At 38.0% G+C, this 19236-nt stretch overlaps 1 protein-coding gene across 1 annotated transcript in view; it reads right to left on the bottom strand.

Moving 5' to 3' along the window:
* LOC126252462 (VPS35 endosomal protein-sorting factor-like) overlaps positions 1 to 19236 on the bottom strand; it is a 106528-nt gene that overhangs the window by 71434 nt on the left and 15858 nt on the right. Inside the window, exons 2-5 of the mRNA XM_049953358.1 lie at positions 12569 to 12665; positions 8164 to 8340; positions 5906 to 6059; positions 5609 to 5811 (exon numbers count right to left, since the gene is read on the bottom strand). Of these exons, the coding sequence (XP_049809315.1) occupies positions 5609 to 5811; positions 5906 to 6059; positions 8164 to 8340; positions 12569 to 12665 (631 nt within the window). The remainder of the gene's footprint in view (positions 1 to 5608; positions 5812 to 5905; positions 6060 to 8163; positions 8341 to 12568; positions 12666 to 19236) is intronic.

Genomic DNA, 19236 nt, shown 5'->3' with positions numbered 1-19236 from the left:
ATACGCTCTCCATTTCATCTGGTGATTCTACAGCTTCTAGTGCAGTGGCCAGAACTCATGCCAGCAGATCTTCCTCAGTTTCTACAGGTGTCTTGTAATTTAACTTTGCATACAATCCCACAAGAAGTAGTCCTGTAGGAGTTAAATCCGAAAATTGTGGCTGGACCACATCAGCCTATCCATCCTTCACCGTATCGTCTGTTGAAATATCTCCAAACCACAAGTGAGAAGTGAGGTGGTGCACTGTCATGCTGAAACCACATTTCCTGATGGACAGTCAATAGCACAGCTTCCTAGAATGGGTTCAACCGGCGATGAAATTCCTGAACATGCATGGCACAAGGGTTTTCATCTGTCCTGTCTGTTTCACAAATTTAGAAAACAGTCCGTAGCGGACTTACATCCATCTGTGACTAGAACTTGATGTGGAAACTAGGGTGTGTCAATGCAGCAGTGCAGGAACCACATGCAGCAGGCTATGTATTGTGGAAAATCATATTGACCTAAGCATGTACCTTTTTAAGTCGTACAGATGTAATTGTTGGTCATGCAGAACATTCCAGATGGCTAACACCCACTGCATGTGCAATTGTGCGTGTATTCATTGATGGGTTCCCTTCAACGCAATGTAGTACATATACTTCAAATTCGAGCATGTAGCATTGCCGTGGAGCACCACGGTCCTTCCTTCTCATGGTGAAGGTACCTGTTCCTCGGAGCCATAGTGTAACTTGAGCAAAAGTTTGTGCAATGGCATGCTATGTTGTGGAAAATGTTTTTGATATAGCTGACAACATGTACCGAACCGTGTTTAGTGTATTGGAGGTATACAGGCATTGAATAGGTCCTACAGCAAGGCAGATGTAAAGTGACATCAGGTAACCATCTGACATAGTACACATTATTCTGTCTACCCTATTGCATACCAGGATAAGCAACTCCGAGACTTTCTCTTTCCCTCAGCAGACGTGGAGGCATTACTTATCTCAACTGAAAACATCACAGAACAGAAAGTATTATGTACTCACTCCCATCTATAAAGAATTTCTGAATACCCTGTATGTACTGGGTATTTGCAGTTGTAGTTTGTCCTTTACCAAGCCAAGCATATCTTCTTTTTTTTCTGGCGGTCAACAGGTGGCCCCAATCTTGTTTTTTTACGAGGAATCTCACAATTTTAGCTGGTGGTGGCCCAACATAGGGGATAAACGTGAGTCTCTCTCCCTCTTTCTCTCACTCTTCTTGTTGTGCCATTTGTTTTCTCCAGTGCATATCTAATCTGTGCTTCACTGCACCCATTTTAGTGAAACACATTTCTAATAATAGAGTAAAAACAGTCTTGATCACAATAAAATATTTATTTGGAATGGTTACCAGTTTTGGTCAGAATGTAATCATCATGAATATCTTCGGACCATTTATACCATGACAGTAAATGAAGCAGGTATTGTGACTCCACAAACTGCAGCTGCTTAAAATATTTCAGCTACACCACTGTTTTCTCCATGAGAAACATTCACAAAAATCAGCTGGGAGGCTATCTTTGTCACTAATGACACGTTCCCTTTGTACTAGAGCCGTCAGGTAGAGAATGAAGAAACGAAACTCATCTGTATCCCCTGTGTTAGGCCTACCCCCAGTGATAATTGTAAGTAATGTCAGAAAAAATATCAAGACCATCTTTTGACCACCACAAAAAATGAATGATATGCTTGATTAGGTACAGGACAAATTACAACAGCAAATACCCGGTGTATACAGCATACCTTGCGAATGTGGCTGCCGGTGCACTGGACAAACACAGCGCGGCATCTCACAATGCTACATGGCAATCAGCAGTGGCAGAACATAGGCTCAACAAGGGATATACGTTCAAATTTGATGGTGGTGGTGGTTAGTGTTTAACGTCCCGTCGACAACGAGGTCATTAGAGACGGAGCGCAAGCTCGGGTTAGGGAAAGATTGGGAAGGAAATCGGCCGTGCCCTTTCAAAGGAACCATCCCGGCATTTGCCTGAAACGATTTAGGGAAATCACGGAAAACCTAAATCAGGATGGCTGGAGACGGGATTGAACCGTCGTCCTCCCGAATGCGAGTCCAGTGTGCTAACCACTGCGCCACCTCGCTCGGTGTTCAAATTTGAGAAAACAAAAATGTTGTGCTGAGTTATTGGCTTTTGGGAGGGCATCACCAAAGAATCAATTGAGATAAGGCTGCAGAACAATCTTGTCAACAGGGATGAGGGCTACCAGCTAAGTTTGGCATGGACTCCTGCATTTGCAGCTACACACCAAGAATGCAACCAGCAGTTGACATTTCATGACTCTGGGCCAGACTAAATGGACTGAGAGTCAAATGACACTCTGTGCTCTGTACATGGGGGAAGGGGTGGGGAGATGTGGTGGTGGTGGTGGTTAGTGTTGAACGTCCCGTCGACAACGAGGTCATTAGAGACGGAGCGTAAGCTTGGGTTAAGGAAGGATTGGGAAGGAAATTGGCCGTGCCCTTTCAAAGGAACCAACCCGGCATTTGCCTGAAACGATTTAGGGAAATCACAGAAAACCTAAATCAGGATGGCTGGAGACGGGATTGAACCGTCGTCCTCCCGAATGCGAGTCCAGTGTGCTAACCACTGCGCCACCTCGCTCGGTGTTCAAATTTGAGAAAACAAAAATGTTGTGCTGAGTTATTGGCTTTTGGGAGGGCATCACCAAAGAATCAATTGAGATAATGCTACAGAACAATCTTGTCAACAGGGATGAGGGCTACCAGCTAAGTTTGACATGGACTCCCGCATTTGCAGCTACACACCAAGAATGCAACCAGCAGTTGACATTTCATGACTCTGGGCCAGACTAAATGGACTGAGAGTCAAATGACACTCTGTGCTCTGTACATGGGGGAAGGGGTGGGGAGAGACAGCTACCACTCAGGGATATATGTAGGGCACCTGTACAATCTCGGCACTTTGCCAGAAGACGATGAGAGTGACACTCATTGAAGCATCATGAAATTAAAACACAACCCCCTGAATGGGATACCATGAAGATTCCATCAACAGAATACAATGGGAAAATCTACATTCACATATATGGCTTGCTTTCTTGACAACACTCCTCTGATTGGATCCTCTTTCATAAACAAGTAAGTTTAAGTGTGCACACTAAATTAATGTATGTATCTCGATATTTTAAGTTATAAATGTTTTCCTGTTTATGGTTACAAATCAAGATGCCAACAATGGTGATAATGATCATTAGAGACTGCATACTAATTTAGTTTCAACACGTATAAAGGAAGGAGATGTCCACGGTTTTACCAAATGAATAAACTCAGATTCAGATGGAGTAATTTAGGAAAATCATTGCCCCATATATGAAATGTTATATCAGAAAGTTCTCACAGGATCAAAGCCATTCTGAAATTACAGAAATCTTGACTGAAGCATAACACATTACAGGAACTTGCAGAAATGAATTTTAATGTTTGACACAGCTGGGTGTTGGGACGGAAAGGTGAATGAATGTACAGAGAAAACTTTTGCTGTAGGCATCTTCCTAATTTATCGCCACAGATGTAAATGCATGAGGGTTATTCAGTACAAAGAGAACTGATTCTTGACAAAGAATAATCTGTACAGTAGAATTTGAAGAGATTTTATTGGGTCATGTTCACATGGACTTTTTTCTTTTTCTTTTGGGATTTATGAAGTCATTTGTGTATAATACTGCAGTAGAAACTGGAGGGCAACAGTTTTGCAGTGTCTCATTGTGCAACAGACAACAGAAAAAATTAGTGTATCATTGTAACGCTGTCATTGAGACTGGCACATCAGTTTGAATAGACATTACCAGCTTAAGCTGTTACTGGGCAATTTGTTTATCTAAATAAAAAAATTAATTAGCCTATACATTTTCAACAATTTTATGATCCTCTATCATCTGCAAAATGTTAACCCTTAAGGCTTGGGACAGTCTTAGTCACATAATAACTGTTACACTTCAGTACTGGTGCGTAAAATCATATTGTCATTAAATAAGTGGTAACAAAGAAACAGCAGCTCAGTAGTATAATGAAAAAGGCATTAGCTTTTTGCAGACCAGCAACCATTCTACCAATTATGTAAATTGTCCAGTTGGAGCCTTTTTAAGCATACTCTAGAGAATGGTAAATGCACAATTTCAATCTTGTTCTTAAGATGCTCTGAAGAAGGATAATGATGCAGATCCATGGTTGCAATCATGTATGTTTTTACTCTTTTCCCTCTTGACGGCATCAACAAGTAGTCATAATGAATATGTCAATCTGCCTACACTCAACTAAACTGGTTACGAAGAATCAAACAGTTTATAGCTTTACACACTTTCCTTCCAAACTATAACTTTACATTTAATCATAACAAATAACAAGTCACCTTTAAATTAGCTTCTTGTTACTGTCAATAATGTTTTCTCATCAATGAAACTAGCATGTATTTTGTGACCAACCTTTCTCAACCTTTAAATTTAGTGAATGGTTTACATGCTATTTATTCTATATTCTTATGACTTCTGGACTGCATTATTACAATTTTTCCTTTGGGGTTTCATAAAGTCATTTGTGTATGAAACAGCAGCAGAAACTAGAGGGCAACAGGGGGCTGTTTCTCCTTGTGCAACAGACAACAGCAAAATTTAGTGCACCACTGTAACACAGTCATGGAGACTAGCAGTGATCAGTCTGAATAGACATTAACAGCTTAAGCTGTTACCGTATGGTGTTTCTTTATGTAAATAAAAAAAATAATAGGTCTATATATTTTAAACTACTTTATGATCCTCTACCATCTGCATAATGTTAACCCTTCAGGCTTGGGGCAGTCCATGTATGTTAAGTGGCTGTCTTCATTGTTCCAGTCATATAATAACTGTTATGCTTCAACACTAGTGTGTAAGATCACATTTTTGTTAAATAAGTGGTATCAAAGAAATAGCAGCTCAATAGTGCAATGAGAGAGACATCAGCTTTTAGCAAGGCAGCAAACTTCTGCCAATTATGTAAATTGTCCAGTTGTAGCCTTTTTAAGTGTACACTAGGGAATGGTAAATGCACAGCTTTAATTATTGTTATTAACATGCTCTGCAGAGGAAGAATGTTGCAGATCCATCTTTGGAGTGACACCTCTTTTTACTCTTTTAAAACAAGTAATCTTAATGAACATGTCACTCTGCCAAAACTGAACTGTACCATACAGAAGGAATGAAACACACATGTCCAAAAGAACAGACACCAAGAATTTATATAAAAGATTCCACACCACAACTTTACATTCATGCAAAACATACTGTTAGTCAGTTTCAAATTAGCTTCTTATTCCTGTCAATAATGTTCTTCCATAAATGAATCTAGCCATGTGTTTTCGACCAGCCTTACTCACTTTTTCAATTCTATATTGTTATAATTTCTGGTCTGTGACATTCAGAGGGATGGCATAATAATTTTCTGATATTGCTGCACTTATAACCTACTAATGCAGTCCAAAATTAAGTACATATTCTCTCAACTTCTGTGCAATAATCAGCAGTTTTACTATTTACGCATCAGATAATCATAAGCTTCTCCCACCTACCTGAATTGCAATTTTGAGTGCCTTTACACGTTGGTCAGTGTGCCATGCCTGTACCAGTTCTTGATTGAGCTGCTCTATGCGATTAGTATACTCATGCTGAGACAGATCCAGCATTTGCCTAACAGATCCTTCTTCAAAGTCATCAAGCTGTTCAAGCCTGTTCTTAACCTTGTCCACAACAGAACTTTGTGCTTTTACAACAACTGCAACATAAAATTAACTGCTGTCAAATTCACTGATTACAAATTAATTTTTGAGAGCTACATTAATAATATGTTTGACTAAGATTTACAATACCTTTCTCTCCACCAGATAAAAAGCTTGTCATAATTGACAGTTTTTCTGATGTAGTAAATTTACTCAAAATGGCTGATTTCCGAGAAGACCATGGCTCTATATTATCCTGAGGAGCATCCTTTGCCTTTTTCTGTCCTGATGGTTTAATTTCCCACTGAACATTAAATAATCATTTTACAATTATCTGAGGCAAATTCATTTCTTCTGACACATGAGAGAAACAATTTATAAAATAGTACCTGTCTAAAAACAAGTAAAAGTGTTTTCATGAATCAGGCTAAATTATATTATATTATGGAACTGAAAAAGAATCCATAGTTGCTAGTTGACAGGGTATGTAGAAGTAATAGAGATGGTAAGGGTACAAGCAAAACAAAAAAATAAAAACATCTTCAATGTCTACCTTCTGTTAAATGATTCCTTTTATTCATGTTACTGTTGGTTCTACTCTGGCTGCATCAGTTTCAGCAACTGCTAATAAGTTATTCTTTCTCTTCTTACCTTCACTTCTGTATTTTAAAATATAATTATTTATTGCTGAATATTATTTTTTGTGAAATTGTAAATGTACCAGTACCAGTACTTACTACTCAAATCAAGTGAGATGTTAAAGTTGACAAAAATAAAATAAAAAATAATAAAACTATATTATGCTGATGTCGGTTCACTTAGGCTTGACACCTTCCTTTAATTAAATCGACAATGTTAAAGACTTGTCTTCTTCCACTGGAATTTTTATTTTACACACAACATGAAAATCTCCCTGATACCAAATTTTCATAGTGAAACAAGCTTAGAACTATTACCGGTATCTCAATGACTCCAAATTTAATCTACCACAATTTGCGTATACCTACTATTTACAAACACTCTATTTCTTTCAGCAAGCACAGGATATAATAACATTTTATCATGTGCCTCCTGAATAGCTTCGCTGATCTTTTTTTGTCTCCTAAAATTGAGAATGATTTATGGAAGCTCTTGAAATATTTGGTCCATTCACAAGGGAACATCACAAACTTGGCCTTAATTTTAAGGAGAAGAAGGCACACCTGCAAGAAATCAGCCCTTCCCTCTCTTTTGCTACTCAGAAGAATCTGAATCTGAAAATTAGCATTTCTGACAGCTCTTCTGTGTACATATCACTGTGATGTCACATAGTAAGATCTTTTTTAAATATTTATTCATTAACAGAGTTTCTTATTTATCAACATTACACCATAAAAATTTGAAAAAGAGTTGGTCATTACCATCCCCTTAATAACAAAATGAGTTCAACCATATTTGCTTCAATTTTAGTGTTCTGACACTTGCTCAAGAAGCATGTAATAGCAGACCATAGTTTTTAAAATGGTATGTGAAGCTCTGTGAACTGTGAATTAGTGCAATCAACTACTGGGGTTAACTGCTCCTTCATGTCCTGATATGCCTACAATCTCAGAATTTACTGAGAGGCCATCTATTTGATGATGGGAAATTTGCGAATAAGGTTCTTTTTGATGATTAAGTGGTTTATACTTACCTCCAGCATTGAAATAATGTTAATTATCTATTATTTAGAAAGGAAATACTGTAGCTTAGCATTTAATGTTTCATTGCCGAGATCATTAGATATGGAGCACAAGCTCAGCTTGAACAAGGATAGAAAAAATATCAGATGTGGTGATGTCGAAGGCATTCACCTGAAGTGACTGTCTAAAAATTACAGGATTTAAATCTCTCTCTCTTCCACAATGTAACTCTAATGTTCTAACTACTGTACCACATTTTACAAACGGTTCAAATGGCTCTAAGCACTATGAGACTTAACATCTGAGGTCATCAGTCCCCTAGACTTCGAACTATTTAAACCTAACTAACCTACGGACATCACACACATCCATGCCCGAGGCAGGATTTGAACCTGCGACTGTAGCAGCAGCGTGGTTCCAGACTGAAGCACCAAGAACCACTCAGCCACAGTGGCCGGCCCACATTTTACAGCCTTTTTACATTCAAAAACAGACCATCTTATGTGATGATAAGTCTCTTTATGAATTCATTGAGGTTGATTCCCACATCTTCAGGGGACAAAAACAAAAATTAAAATAGAAAAATGCATTACAAAATATATCCTTCTTAAACAGTTTAAATAGTGTCTTAAACTCTTAACTAATGAGTGATTCATGTTGCCATTTAAGGAAGTATTATGTTACTTAGAAAAATTTAAATCAGTTATTGCACAATAGGTGAAGGGTTGTTGGACAGCCCTTACATACCATGTCTGCTGCCATTTTTGATAAGGGATCCATCTCTTGCTTAGCAAACTGGCTGAGGGGATCACTGCCATCCAAGGCAACTCCCAGAGGATCCTGTGTAGGCGTTGGTGTTGAAGATCCTGTGCTGCTTGCTGTGCTACCACCCAGAGTCCGACGGGCTATACGACTCTCAGTCATCTAGAAACAAACAAACAATAAATGTAACTGAAAGCTAAAAAAAAAAAAAAAAAAAAAAGCAGTCAGTGATGTGTACATATTACACAAGACATAATTACAGTTAAAATGTAATATTCACAAGACCAAAAAACAAGGAATCAGTCAAGAAGGAGCAATAACAACAAACATCTTTCCTTTCATTCATTCTGGTCCTTCAAAAGAATTGCATAAAAAACAGAAGTACTGTGGTGGGTGGTGTTTTCATAATGGGGTTTCCAATAATATCGTGTAGAATGAACATGCACCTTTGCATGAAAGTACAGAAATAAAATGCATTATTTATACGCTCTCAAATTCATAAAATAAAATGTAAAGGATTTAAGAATCTTAAAAAACTGTATAAAATATGGACATCAGTGTATGAGGTCCCAATGGAATATTCATGGCAGGGATGAATGCCATTGTCATTTGTAGGTTATGTTTATGATAATCATGACTGAGAAAATCGAAAACCACACAGTCAAAAACAATTACATGTAGCAGACAGATCCATAAGAAACTAGCAATTACGATCCAATAATCAAACTTGATTCTTCTTTCTGATAGAGAGGGAGTGTTTCTCCCTCACCCTCCTCTAGCAACTGTACAGTACAACCCATCTAATGGACATATTTGACAGCAGAACACTATGTTACTGCTGTTCGAGAAACACTTAACTACAAAGTCTGCTCTTAAGTTCCTTAACTTTATGTGACGTCATGAAGGCTGCAACTGCAAGCTGATATCTGCTTGATGGGTTATATTACTATATAGTTACTTGAAAATGACCATACAGCTGAAACTATGCAGCAGTGAATGCAAAACAAAGGGATATTTTAATCCAACCAATTGCAGTCAGTGTGCCAGAATGTAACCATATTCTCTTCTAACATATGGTGGTCTCTATGAATTAAAACTTAAAAGCTGTTATCTATGTAATGTTCCGGACACTTTTTACTGACATCCTGTGCCAACATTACACATGGATTACATGCATTTACCACGTGGATGGCAATGACATTTTAAGGACATTTGAAAAGCATCTAATGCCTCTTAACAATCACACTGAAATGTAGATTAGACTAGATTTCATTTTCGTTCCATAGATACAAAAAAAGATGATTCTTGTGGGTGTGGAACAAGTCAGAAAGTATAATATAAAAAACATTAAACATTAAACATTGAAGAACGATAGCTGAACACACACAGACTTTGGACTCCCAGGATAAGGACAGGCATGTTATAATGCCAAACACTGACCCGTAAGTCAGGATTTGATAAAAATTCCTGAAACACTTCTTTATCATTCCACCCTAAAGCACAAGATTCAATATGCAGCAAAGTTGTGGATTATGAACCAACATCAATGAGATGTCAATGGAGAGACAAAAGCCACAGCCTTGACATTGAGCTCAATTGTAGTCCAAAGCAGCAGCTGATAATGAGGATTTTGCCTGGTGATTGTAAAGCCTTGCTGAAAGGAGCTACATTTGAATGTCTCAGTGTCTGGACATGATTACAAGATCAGTCCACAATAATGCTCAAGTGTCTTTGCTCTTTCAACACAGATAGGAAGCTACGCCTGCATCTGAAAAAGTCTCTGAAATATCTTGCCCTTGGTTACAGAGAAGCACTGCTGCAATCTTGGTGTTATTTAGTATGCGTAGTTAAGAATCTCTGCCTGGCAATACACATATTCCAGGTCGGATTGCAACTCCCTGCCATTATTTATCACTTAGTATTGATGAGTTCTAGACGATTATAGGGTTTTCTCCTTAAGTAAAAATTTGTATGATTAATGAAAATTGGATTAAGTGTAAAGAGAGACCCTTTTTCCACTATGTAGGCAGTTTTGCTCCATCTCCTTGCACTGTGTTTAAATAATAAATGGGATTTAATTATTAACTGTAAGCTTTCAATTATAAGCTTGTTCTCATATTCCATACATAATTCACATGGCATCTGACAATATTGCCTTTCCAGTACAAACACATATAACCTAAGCATAAACATCACCTGCTGCAGCAAAATGATAAAACTCACCTCCATATATGAGGATGATTCAAATAGAAAGAGTAATTCGGGCAATGTACTGCACGAGCAAGTCTGAGCAGGATGGTGGCATGGAGATTTGAAGGTTGATGTGTTAGGGAGGGGGCAACAGCTTCATCTGCTGCTAGTCTCTGTTTTGGTATCACTACAGCCATGAGTGAACAAGAAATTGCTTTGTCTGCTGTGCAACAGTTTATCATAAAGTTTTTAACATGTGAAATTGGGGAGGGGGTCAACCCCTTTGCTATTTTAACTTGTTTGAAGGCACATTTGGAGGATGCTAGATTGTCCCAGAACCAATTGTTTACTTGGCCAGACAATTTACGAGTGGCTGAGAAAGGGTAGAAGATGAAGGTCATGCTTGATACGCAAGGTCACATTTTACATCTCAGCCATCCAAGAGCTTTTTGAATCTGGTCACTGGTGCACTGTTGAAGAAATCGCAGCAGAAGCGGGTAACAGCACTGAGAGTGTTCATACCATTCATAGTGAACAGCTTGGCTTTATAAAAATTACTGGTCAGTGGGTTCCGAAGTTCTTAATGGAACAGCAAAAACAGGTCAGGTGATAGATCTGTGAGGGGCTTCTGAATCAATTCCAGCAAAAAGGGGAGGATTTTTTGACATGTATTATCATGTGTGATGACACACAGGTCTATCATTACACTCCACAATCCAAAATGGCAAGTAAGGAGTAGCAAAGAAAGGATGAAGCCTGCCCAATGAAGGCCAAAGCCCATCTCTCAGCCAGGAAAGTTCTTGTGAGTGTGTTTTTTTGACTACAGAGGAATGTTCCTTAATGATTTTCTACCCAATTGATGTACGATGAATGCAGCTTACTACTGTCAGTTGTTAACATCAGCAAAAGACACCTACCAAAACAAAAGATGAGAAATGTGCATTAGAGATGTCATACTTCTCCATGAAAATGCTAAGCCTCACACTGCAAATTTGAAATGGGGAAAAATCAATAAGGGAAAAAATTGGAGGATGTGCACTGGCTCAACCTTCCTCCTTTGAGTCGAGATCTGCCCCCAAGACCCCAACTATATTTTCTTTGCATCCATGAAAGAATCACTTTGGGAGCAAGAATACAAAAACAATGATGACATCAAGGATCATGTGTGGAACTGGTTGATGTGGCGCCCTCAAACTTTTTATGAACAAGGAATGTTCAAGCTTCCAAATCGCTGGCAAAAGTGTGTAGCATGCAGGGGGCCATGTAGAGAAAAACTGAAGGTTTCAGTTGTGTAAATGATTAATAAATATACATATAAAAAGAATTGCCATTTCTATTTGAATAACTTCATAGAAATACTGTCTCATAGGATTTATAGTTAACAACGGCTGCATGTAATATCAGAAAATGAGAATAAAGTAAAAACTCTCACTTCCGAGTTTGATCTTTTCATTATCATCCTGGAAGAACGGTAGCCTACAGTAACATCCATATTCAATAAATTTCTATAAGAAAAGGCATCAACTTAATAACCAGCGACTTAAGGCACCCATTCACAGCCTGACTGGTCCACTGACCTGTCGGTCAATCTGCTCACCAACCTGTTCAGCTGTGTGTGGATATTGGCGACTGCTTGGCGGACTCTTCCTGCTGCATGGATGGATTGTGGGCTTGCAGGTAGCAAATAGGCAAACAGGTAAAGGTCTGCCAGTCAAACAATGTACCCGGACCATGGACTCGACCAAGAACCCACTGCTTACACACACAGGTGAATGGGTGGGGGCAGTTCTGCTCGGTGGACAGGTTGATGGACTCATCCGCCTGTGTATGGGGGCTTTTACTTTGCAAATTAGTCAGAATACTGTTATATACTTCTAATTCATTGCAAGAGTGGATAGCTGTTTAGTCCCAACAATGATAAGTTAACTGATTTGTGTTGTTTGTTGCTTTTTGTTCCAGTACACAATTAATGTTAACTGTAGCAATTTCTATATTATAATCTACTTGAATAAAGATTCTCTAATGCATATGCTTTGCATCTACTGTTATCTGTCTGACATATTGCATGGCTTTCTACTGCAGCTTACAAGATACAATAGGATACTGAATAAAAGCTAGCAATTTGAACAGAAACAGACAAATGACTAGAAATAAAGAACATGCTTTCCACGAGTATAAAAATTACACTTGATCCACTTACAGTAACAACCAAAGGTTTGAGAGGGTGATCTGTCACTTCTTCCCAATTACTTTGCAGTTTTTGATATTCTGATGCATAGTCACGTGGTCGAGATGACCTGCAAGACAAGTAATGAACTATTTTAATTTTTATTCGATTGGACCTCTATGTCAATGACACTAGGTCACATACTACAGTCTAAGGTATCCACAACTTATAAAAAGAAAAGAAAAATCAAAACAAGAACAAACACTGCACTGTGAAATTGTAGAGTGGAAACAACAAGACCAAAAACAACAACAATAGTAAAAAAAACTTACAGCATAAAAATTTACTGGTTTACCAAATCTTAATAATGAAAAACAAAGGGAGAAATGTCTTTCATGGAAAATAAGTTTGAATGCACCATGTCATTCATCTGGAACAACCTACATCTGCATATATACTCTGCAAGCCACTGTGCAATGCACAATGCACGGTGCTTTGTACCAATATTGTCAATATCATTTCTTATTCCATTAGCATACTGATCAAAGGGAAACTGTTTGTTTATATGCCTCCTTATGTACTCTTATCTCTTGCTTTATCCTCTTGATCCCTATGCAAGAGATACAACAACAACAGCAGTGGTCACACATACTTTTTTTTATACAGGTTCTATAAATTTATTCAACAGGCTTTCATAAGAACTACATCAAACTTCCTGGCAGATTAAAACTGAGAGACTCGAGCTAGGGACCTTCGCCTTTCGCGGGCAAGTGCTCTACCGTCTGAGCTACCCAAGCACAACTCACAACCCATCCCCACAGCTTCACTTCTGTGAAGTTTGGAAGGTAGGAGATGAGGTACTGGCAGAATTGAAGCAGTTACACAATCTTCATGCCTGACAGAAATGTTAACGGAAGTCAGTCTGGTTGCAGCCCTAGCTGGCCACTCATGTCAACTGCTCTGACAGTGTGCGACTACTTTGCGTGGGGAGCCCTCAAGTTTATGGTGTATCGCAACAACCCTCATAGTCTTCATGAACTGCAGCTGAACATTTCGGATGAGACTGCAGCAATTTCAGCAGTCCAGCTTCGATCTGTCTTCAGCAACTTGCTGACCAAGGCCCAAAAGTGCCAAGAGATAAATGACGGCCACTTTCAACATATGCTAATGTCAGGTTAGAACTATATATCCTTTCCTCTGCTGCATTTCTTTGTACCCTGGAACTCTGTTCTCGTGACCACTATTATTTGCCCCACTCTGTAAATGTATTACATTTTCCTTGAATCCTTCCAACAAATCTATCTATATCATTTGCCTCCCCTAACAGTGATTTTAACTCATAGTTGCAGTTCATATTGCTTCTTATTATTAGCCCTAAATACTTATGTGATGTGACGTGCTTAAGATGTTCATTATTAATCTTGTAATCAGATACTGTTGAGCCCCTTATCTTTGTTACATGCATTATCTTATATTCATGTATATTTAAAGAGAGCTGCCACTCATTACGTTAAGTGGATATTTTTTACAAGTATTTTTGCATTTATGACTGACCATAACTGCCCAACAATAATACTCATCTTTAGGCAACAGAATTGTTCATGAACAATGTTACAGTGCTGCTGATTCTATCTGACAAACTATTTATGTATGTTATGAACACTAACTGTCCCATTCATTTCCTTGGTAGACCACTGATTTACTTTCGTATCTTTAGATCATTTGCTATGTAACATAACATAGTACATTCTGTTAGTCAAATATTTGTTGAGCCAATCAGATATCTGTGAGGATACCCCATAGTACTAGTGGATGATGTTGTATAGTATCAGACACCTTTTATAAATCTAGTGTCCAGCTGCATCTCCTGTCTGTAAAATGTTGCAAATGACAAAAGCAAGCTGTGGTTCAGATGAGCAGTTTTTCCTGAATCTGCACTGATTCTCTGTGAGAAGATCATACTCTTCCAGGAAAGTGATGATGTTTAAGTGTACAATATGCTCTATGATCTTGAAACAAATGGACATCATTGATAGTGGTCTGTAATTCTGTGCATTGTATCTTAAATACTTTTTGTACACAGGAATGACCTACACTCTTATACCAGTCATGCAGGCTATTCACTGGGCAAGGAATTCTTGACAAATATGAGCTATGAGTTATTAATCTAAGAGAACCAACCACAGTTACCCTCACCCATATTAGTTTGCAGTGGGATTCATTTTGGACTTTACTTGACTTATTGTTTTTGCTTGTTGCTATACACACTTCTCCTCCTGGAGACATTAACCTACCCTTCTGATATAGGTTCTCGTGTGCCAAAAATTTTTCTTAATCTCTACTTCAGGTTTCAATTAACTATTAGCTCCTAATATGATGTGAGGGCAACCACTTTCTGGGTGAAGTGTGAGCTTTGGAATTTTTCTGGCAGTTAAAAATATTTTAACAGTCTAACCCTCCAGATGTTTGATCCAGCTTGTTGGAATAATTGCTTTATATGACACTACATTTCTACTCGGAGATCTTGGAGTTCTGTGTAATCGAAAAATCCCACAAATCCAACCTGAACATACTCCATGACTTGAGTGGCAGTTTCTGACATATCCAGCATAACTTTACAAGTCTCCATTGTGTAGCGTAGGTTAAGAAATCTACAGCTATCCCCTCACAGAACTGACAAAGCTTCTTGTTTAGACTCTTAACCAGGCAGCACCTCATAGAGCCCCAATCAGTCCTTAGAATGTCATTGACAACTGACTGCTGTGCAGAGATTTTGTGAGTGAGAGTAGCTGGCTTCACCATGTCTGCCAGTCTTCAGAAAGAACTGAGAATAGTCAGATGATGGCCAGCTGACAGTGGCACTAATAGTGAAATTGAAACACTACTATGTCAGAGCTCTGGCAAATACAAAAAACAAGTAGAGAAATTAAAAAGCACTACAAATGTACAAAAACTATTTGCTGCTGCTGCTGCTACCACATGGAAACACATATGCATTTTGGGCAAACCATGAAAAATGCCAAATTAGCATGTGGGGAACAAGTATGTAAACCTGTATCCCCTTCACATGAAAAGTTTTTGTATTTTTCCATGCATTTTAGTGACTGTGATGAAGCCAATACGCGAAACTAAAAAATGAACACAATTTACAGCTGTGAAGCATGATAGATATAAAGTTCCAAGGTTTGATCCCAGTTGGCCAAAGAACTTCTTTCATCTCAGGTGATGATTTGTGAGAAATGTCACATTGCATCGTGGTTCAGAGTCCACATTATACTAAAGTGGTCCTATAAATGGCCAGACCAGGAACATCAGTTTAAAGGTAGAGGAAGACAAGGGCAAATCACCTACAACAGGACAATGCCGTGTAAAGGACTGAAGTGCTCAAACCAACTATCAGCTTGAGGACATCTTTACCTTAGCTTTAAACAATAGAAACTCCTGGTCAGAATATCAACAAAATAGGGAAAAGTATCATAAAAGTGTCCTAAACTTAAAATAAATTTCAGTTTTTGTAATAAATTGAAGTGTTGCACTTTTTGTGTCGGTCAATATATTAGTTTGCTAGCAACTGATAATATTCAACACATGACAACTTATGTTTTGAAATGCAAGACAGCAGGTGTGAGATGGAGCACTCTAGACGAGTATGCAACCCTTCAGCAGTGCTCACTGTGTGATTTTTGTGAGTAATCATATTTCCCACCTATGTCAGCTTTTTGAAATTGGATGCTGAATTTTTCTGAAGAGTGGATAAAAGAAGAGTTCTAAAAAGACAAATGTGGATCGGGGCCCAGATATAAACTGAGAAGACTCAAGGGTAACAATATACACTACAGTAGCTGCTGTGGTTAGTTTACGTAAATCACCAAATAATAATAATAATAATAATAATAATAATAACTTGTTCATGATGGCACCATGCAAGCTGATTCCGTGCAATGACTATGTCTGCAATCAGGACATCATATTTACAATGATGAAGGATATTATATGCTATCCTGAAATGCAACAAGTTAGTTGGCTTGTATTCATTGTTTTGAGAGCAAGACTAAGTACACATCAATAGAATAGGAAAACACAGCACTATTTATGAAAAAAAAAAAATGTTTAAGGTAACACCATATGTCACCAAAGCGATGTTCACAGTTTTCTAGAGCCATGAAAGCATACTTTTTACTGTACTGCAGCCTCAAGGGAAAGTTACAAATGCCAACTCTTACTATAACATTATCATGAAATTTCAGTCATTCAACAGAAGCAATGAGTGTTCCTCTCAAATATTTGATGCTCTTATAAAAGAACATACATCCTTATGCTGTCCGCAATACAACTAAGGCACTGTGAAATTTCATTCACAAAGTTATCAAACATTCAATGCCCAGCCGCAAACTTGATCCAGATGACTTCCAAATTAATTGGTAGTCTCAGTCTTTCCCAGTGACATGATTTTAAAAAGAGGAATACATTGCTCAGCTATGAATTTTGTATTCCATGAATTCAAAGGTTTGTGAAATACAGCGAAAGATCCCAATATGCTGGGGATTATGCTGACAAATGGAGAAATTTTTTAAATTAGTATTCTTATTTGAGTTTTATATCTATCTGGAATTTCATAATCAGTGTCCACTGTTCAGAAACTGTCACTTGCACCCAGATTCAAACTGCAAACTTTGCCTTTCACAGGCAAGGATTACAAAGTGAGCTACCCCGGCACAACTCATAATTCAAATTTACTCATCCAAATCTGTCCATAAGGCAATGACCACAAAAGACAAGGTTCTAAGTTCAAGTCCTGTTCCTGCACACATATGATACTTATTACTGATTCACCCTTCTCAAAAGAGTCTGCATTCCTTTTGATTACAACAAACTTATTTCTGAAATTAATAAGCATTTCACATACCCCACTGGAAATCTCTGATTAATATCACAGGCTCCATTTCAGCTCTACAAAAAATGGTAGTTATGTGAATGACGATTCCACAAATCTGAGTGTGATCAGTACAACTGAGATATTGTAGGTGTATCAGATATTGCATACTAATTAGGCTTCACCCAAAAGATCATCTGAAACAGCAACTCACTGTGCTCCAATATATAGTTTAAATAATTTGTGATTGATAAACCCTTGGCTGCAAGGAGCCACAGTGTAGCCTTTTAAGTGCAGCACATCTTAACCCCAATTAGCATGAATAAACTACTTGTGAATGAAAATGGAAATAGATGGCTACCCTTTCTAAGTTCCATGTTGTATGATTCTTAAGAATTCTGGAAATCTCCAGTTTACTTAGTAGCAAGTAAAACAATTTACTGGAAATGAAACTCACATAACTCACTGGATTTCTAAGACTTATAATAGTTTTAATAATCTAAGTTCTGGTTAGCTAAAACTTTTAAATAAGCTACAATTTGTTGTGAAAGTTGATGCGATTTGACGTGAAAGTTGAAACTTAATCCTCCATTCCCCTATTAACATAACTTTAGCATCAATAGTTCTTTGTGGCATACAGTTGTCAGTGTAAAGGATGAGCAGGTATTCGGGAAATCATCAAGAAGTAACAAGACATCTCTGATGAACTTTATATCTTAATAACAATAACAATGCATGTAACTAATCAAAGTTTCGTGAGTGACACTATTCTTTTGCATACATTTGTCTGCGAAACTAAGTGGGACAGAAAGAGGAATGTAATAGCATAGAGTAAATGAATATTGCTACAAGCTGTGGTGCATGCAGTGTGGCGTACTGGTTACTGTTGCTAGCTGATGTGCTATTGGTCACAAGTTCAAATCTAATCATGGGCAATTATTTTTTGTTTGGAATTTATCGTTTCTGGAAGGTTCTTGAAATATCTATGTTTTTCATATTTTAATATTACAGAATATTCAATGTTTGTATAAATAGCTGCACTCGGAGTCTAGGAAGTAAGTTCTGTTATGGCTGTACATTGATGTCAGTGATAAATGTGCTTTTAATACTAAACATTGAACTTCACTGACAACCCTGTATTCGGATTTGGACTTATTGTGATTAAGACAAGACACTGTTTGGTAGAGATGCCTGATCCTTCAAAACAACTACATCCCTGTCATTCCAATTAGTAACATAAGAAACATTGTGAACATCGACAGAAATAAAAATACCAGCAGTTCACCATTCCTAAGACATGGATATCCAGGAGACAGGTGGATTCCAAAACAGCATTAGGTCAGTTGCACATCAGGCATCCATCAGCATTTTCCAGAGACGGTGGTTAGGACCCAACAAAATAGCCGAAGGTATCTGACACAGTAACAAAATACAACAGCTAGTATGACATGATGTGTTTGGCAAATGTGTAATTTTGATTGGACAGGACAAAATGTTTTGGCTCTTTGTCAAATTGTGAATTCTAACATGACAGAAGCCAACAAAATCTCACACCCGATGAAAAGAGTTGCAGAAGACAAATCAAGTTATTCTGGTAAAGGATGTCATGACAACGAGGACTTTATAAAATTGTGCCAATGAATTGAGGAAATAAAAGAGAGAAGAATAAGATGAAAGATGTATGACTGACTGCTGAATGTAGTTCTTATGGCAGTTGTGGAAGATCACCATGAGCTCGCCTCTCTCATACACAGCTAGTAAGGGAAGAGATGCAGCAGTGTATGGCAGCCAGAAATGTTGGACTGAGTACACAAGAGATAACAGCCTT

The sequence above is a fragment of the Schistocerca nitens genome, chromosome 4 (genome assembly GCF_023898315.1).
Source record: "Schistocerca nitens isolate TAMUIC-IGC-003100 chromosome 4, iqSchNite1.1, whole genome shotgun sequence".
Classification (NCBI taxonomy): Eukaryota; Metazoa; Arthropoda; class Insecta; order Orthoptera; family Acrididae; genus Schistocerca; species Schistocerca nitens.
The sequence above is the reverse complement of the archived record's forward strand: the minus strand, read 5'-3'. Positions and strand labels throughout refer to the sequence as shown.